The sequence below is a fragment of the Lipotes vexillifer genome, unplaced genomic scaffold, assembly GCF_000442215.2.
Source record: "Lipotes vexillifer unplaced genomic scaffold, Lipotes_vexillifer_v1.1 scaffold158, whole genome shotgun sequence".
NCBI lineage: Eukaryota > Metazoa > Chordata > Mammalia > Artiodactyla > Lipotidae > Lipotes > Lipotes vexillifer.
In genome coordinates, this window is record NW_006788189.1 from 1,388,070 (window position 1) to 1,392,504 (window position 4,435).

The 4,435-nt window shown below is 64.7% G+C and overlaps 2 protein-coding genes across 2 annotated transcripts in view; one reads left to right on the forward strand and one right to left on the reverse strand.

Moving 5' to 3' along the window:
- LIMS2 (LIM zinc finger domain containing 2) overlaps positions 1 to 4,435 on the forward strand; it is a 21,963-nt gene that overhangs the window by 10,291 nt on the left and 7,237 nt on the right. The window lies entirely within an intron of this gene.
- Positions 484 to 1,522, reverse strand: GPR17 (G protein-coupled receptor 17). Its single transcript, XM_007461299.1, has one exon. It carries the CDS (start codon positions 1,501 to 1,503, stop codon positions 484 to 486), a length of 1,020 nt encoding a protein of 339 aa, XP_007461361.1. The 5' UTR covers positions 1,504 to 1,522.

The following is a 4,435-nucleotide window of genomic DNA, read 5'->3' on the forward strand; positions in this document are numbered from 1 at the left end:
CCCGCCCCCGCCCAGCTTCTAGTGCCCCCCTCTTCCCGTGGGCCATTTGCAGCTGTCTCCGGCGTCCTCTCTGCAAAGCTTCACCGCTGCGCGTTTCTGTCGGGGGAAGGAGGCTGGGAACCTCGCAGGCGGCCCTTGGGAAAGAAAGACGCTCATTGTTCAGGAATGTTTCTGGCTTCCTTGCCCCTTCAGCAGGGGGTGGAGTTGCTGAGTGTCTTCTAGCTGTGAGTGAGCAGGGCCAGTCTCCGCAGCGGGGTGGCCGTCTGGTCCCTTCTGTGCTCCCTGTTCAGGGATTTCCGTGGCAGAGAAGACAGAACTCAGCGCCGGGTGATGAGTTTGGGCCTCGGAGCAGGTGGTGGTGGCCCGCTGAGGCTGCAGTTTGTTTTCTCGGGGCCGCTGGGGCGGAGGCGGGCTCCTCCTTGGTGGTGAGTCTGAGGGCTGGTCCTTGTGGACGAGGCGGTGCTCAGAGCGGTGGCCCCTGGCTCACAGCTCTGACCTGGCGCTCAGTGAGCTCTCGTTGGTTTTCCCGTCGGCGCTGGGGGGCGGCCCCGGGAGCCTCTTGCCACACAGCAGGCTGCACAGGGCATCTCGGAACTTCTCGGCCACAAAGAAGTACATGATGGGGTCGAGAGCGCCGTTGAGGCTGCTGAGGCAGGACGTGATGCGGTTGCCGAGCGCCAGCGCACGCTGGGCGGCGCACGAGGCTCGGTGGCCACGGTAACGCAGCACGTAGATGGAGCGGTGGACGTGGTAGGGCACGAAGCAGACGAGGAAGATGGCCAGCACCGCGGCGATCATGCGCACCGCCTTGTTCTTGAGGCGCCGCTCCACGCGTGGGCCCTGCCGCAGGCTGCGGATGATGAGCAGGTAGCAGGTGACCGTGGTGACGAACGGGAAGGTGAAGGCAACGGCCAGAGACGCAAAGGCGTGCTGGGAGGCCTTCTCCCTGTACAGCTGCAGGCAGACCACCGTGCGGTTGGTCCGCACCGTCTGTGGGCTCACCAGCAGCGGGGCCATGGCCACGGCCACCATCACCCAGAGGAAGGCGCAGGCCAGGTGGGCGTGGAGGGGCCTGCGGAGCTTGAGGGACTTGACAGGGTGCACGATGGCCAGGAAGCGGTCAGCGCTGATGCAGGTGAGAAAGTAGATGCTGGCATACATGTTGAGGTAGAAGAGGAAGCCGGTGAGCCGGCACGGGATCTCCCCAAACGGCCAGTGGCTCCCCGAGAAGTGGTAGACAAGGCGGGTGGGCAGGACCAGCACGCAGGACAGGTCGGCCACGGCCAGGTGCATCAGGAACACGTTGGCAGGGGTGCCGGACTTGTGGTCCCGGACGAAGAGCCACAGGGCCAGGGAGTTGCCAACAAAAGCCAGGATGAAATCCAGGAGGTAGAAGGAGGCAAAGAGGACGTTCTCCAGCGGCGTCTCTTGGCCACATTGCTCCGTGGGGGCCAGGGAGGAGTTGGCCATCAGGCCAGGGGAAGCCACCTCGATGCCATTCATGCTTTGGCTGGAGGTAGAGCCCGGGGCTGAGCCTGGAGGGAACAAGCAGACAGGCCCCGGAGAGCCTGCGACCGGCGGGGTGTCACCCTCTGCAGACGTGAGCCCTCGGAAGCCTGCGGTACCTGCCGACCCCGACCCTGTTCCACGCTCGGCATTGCCTCGGGGGCCACTGAGGACACCTCCTGGGTCCATCTGGGGGTGGTCAGGCGTCACAGGCTCTCTGAACTTCAGGAGGAAGCAAAACCAAAACCAAGGACTGGGTGCTAAGCTGCTGCTGGGGCCGGCTCCCTACTGTGCAGCCACGTCCCTACGGGGCACGTGAAGGCCCTGGCTGGACCCTGGTGACCCGGAAGGCCACCTCTCAGGCCTGGGGGATGGAGTCAGCACCACAGGGAGAGCGTGGTGACCCGTCTATCTGAGGCTCTGGGGGGTGCGAGGGCGGGGGGAGGAGGCTCACGTTTTCTGTCCCTTTCCCCTGTGTGCTGAGGGACAGGGTGCATGGGGCCCCTGAGCCCCACTTCTCATGGGTGGGTGGGCGGGTCACCTATTCCTGAGGGCCCGGTGTGTAGAGCTTGGCCATCTCCTCTTCAGCCTCGGGAGAACCCTGCGCACCCCTCCCTGACCCGCCTGCCCACTGGCTTCCCCAGTTCTCCTGGCACCCGGCACCCGCCACAGGAGGGCCTGGCTGGGAATGCAGTGTCAGAGTGTCAGGGAGGGCAGAGGCCTGCTCTGTCTGCCGGCACCTGAAGGCCATCTGGGCCTGGATCCCAAGGTCTCTTGAACTTTCTGGACGTAGCCCACCAGCCCCACGGTAGGCATCTTAATGAGTGGAGACCTGTGTTTTAGAAAGCCCTTGGGCCCCAGGCCTGCAGTGGGTATTTTACCACCCAGGGTAGTTTAACTACTGAGAGGCAGATTCTTTCCCAGGAGAGGAAGAGCCATTTCTCCTAGAGGTGGAGAGACCTACCAGGGTTTTCTGGCCAAGATCTGCAGCCCCAGAGAAGCCCGGGGCCCAGGGAGGCGGCCTGTCTCTGCCTGGCCTCGCCCGCCTGGTTTACCTACACCTGAGGGGCTGCACAGCTTAGAGCCCTACTGGCCTTGCTAACAAGCCATTTCTGTCTGCCGACCCCAGGTCTGAGTGGGTGACCCTTGCCGCCGCCCCAGCAGAGTAACAGTTTCCTATTTTGATTTTGGTCAACTCGGGAGATCCAGAAAGGAGAGGGAAGGTCCCTAACACCCCGCCTCCCTCGCCAGGCCTGGGACCCGGGGGTGTGGGCAGGAGAAGGCAGGACAGCTGGGCCAGAGCGCCCTCTGTCCACACCCCACACAGTCCACAGCCCCGAGTGGGGGTCGGTTTCAACCTCACGCGCCCCTGCCTGCAGCGCAGCTTCTGGGGTTCCCCTGAAGCCCCGCCACCCAACACCTCCACTCCCTGCCTGTGCGGTTGGGCTGCAGGGTGGGCAGGAGAGGCAGGAAGCAGCAGGAAGCAGGGCAGCTTGCACGGCGTCGTGTCCCAGCCGAGCCACGGGACCCGGAGCAAGTTGCCTACAAGCTTCTCCTGGCTCTTAGCTCTCCCCTTTCATGCCCATGATAATAACCCTGGCAGGGCTGACAGGTGCCCCGTGGGCATGGGCACGTCAGCCCTGACGAGGAGGCTGGGTGCCATCCCCAGGCACGGGTTCCCATAGTAGAGGGAGGGAGGGTGGTCCAGACTGCGGGGACGAGGGGCTGTCGGGCCGGCAGCAGCTTCCTGCCTCGTTAACCACCACAGATGGCTGCGGGTGAGTGGCAGAGAGCATCTGGCCAGTCGTCCTCAAGCCGAGGGCGGGCGCTTGCCCGATCATGTCACATTTTAATTATTAAAGGGGTCCAGGGAAGTTCCCCTGCCCAGATGATGTCTCCTGGATCCAGAGTGGTTCAGGCTGCCTGAAATTCTACTACAGGGATTATTGCCTGTTGGTCCAGGTGTGTGTGACTTGAGAGGGGTGGTCTGGAGGCCAAGTGAGGGAGGGGTCCTGTTGGAAACCTGGGGCTGGGGAGGGGCTGAGCTGGGTGCCCTCCGCTCCGGGCTGACCTCGGGCCCGGGCTGTGCCCCGCGGCAGTGTAGTCGTCACCCGGCCCCTCCGTCAGGGCCACTCCCAGGTACTGACCACCTCCTATGGCCGGCATGAGGCAGTGGGCCTGCCTGGAGACCACATACCAGTCCTGAGGGGCAGGCGTCAGTTGCCTCATTTTACAGATGAGGAAACGGAGGCTCAGCATCAGCTAACCTGGCCTGGCGACGGCCTTGGAGTAGGAAGTCAGGTCAGGAAGACCCGGCGGGGACAGCCAACACCTCCACCTGCCTTTCTCGTGGAGGCTGACAGCTCCTGGCTGCTAGAGCTCGTGCTGGAGTTTCCTCCCCGGCTCAGCGGCTCCCCCGGGGGCCTGGCCCCAGGACCAGCGACACAGTTGGCACCATCCCTTGTTCAAAAAGCAGCACAATGGTGACGGCAGAGCATCGAACCGAGCGTGGGCCCCGCGTGCCTGCACAGGTGGCACTAGGCGGGCGGTCCAGCGCCTGGCTTTCTGCTCCTGCCCCGTGCCCTCCGCCTCCCAGCCCTGAAGGCTGCGTGCACCGTGCTCTCTCCGGGGACGCAGACTTGGTTTCAGAATGCTTTCAGGCTCGCTTCTGCTTTGCCGGGGTTCCTCTCCCCTCCCCCACGTTAGGAGTTTTGGTGCTGGTCCTGCTGTGCGGTCCGCAGTGGCTCCGCGGGTCCCCAGAAACACCCGCACTCGCTGCCCCTCGGTGTGTCGCTCAGCCCGGGCAGGGCGACTGCGGTGAGTGCAGTTTGGCCCGGGCCTGGGCGGGCCTGGGGCCCCGGCTGGCCGTGGGTCAGGCTCAGGGCTTGGCCTCCGCGGAGGGGACGTGGGCGGGCCTGGTGGCGGGGGG

Bases quoted from the DNA above. Each gene is read 5' to 3' on its own strand.
- GPR17 (XM_007461299.1), bottom strand. From the start codon at position 1,503: ATGAATGGCATCGAGGTGGCTTCCCCTGGCCTGATGGCCAACTCCTCC.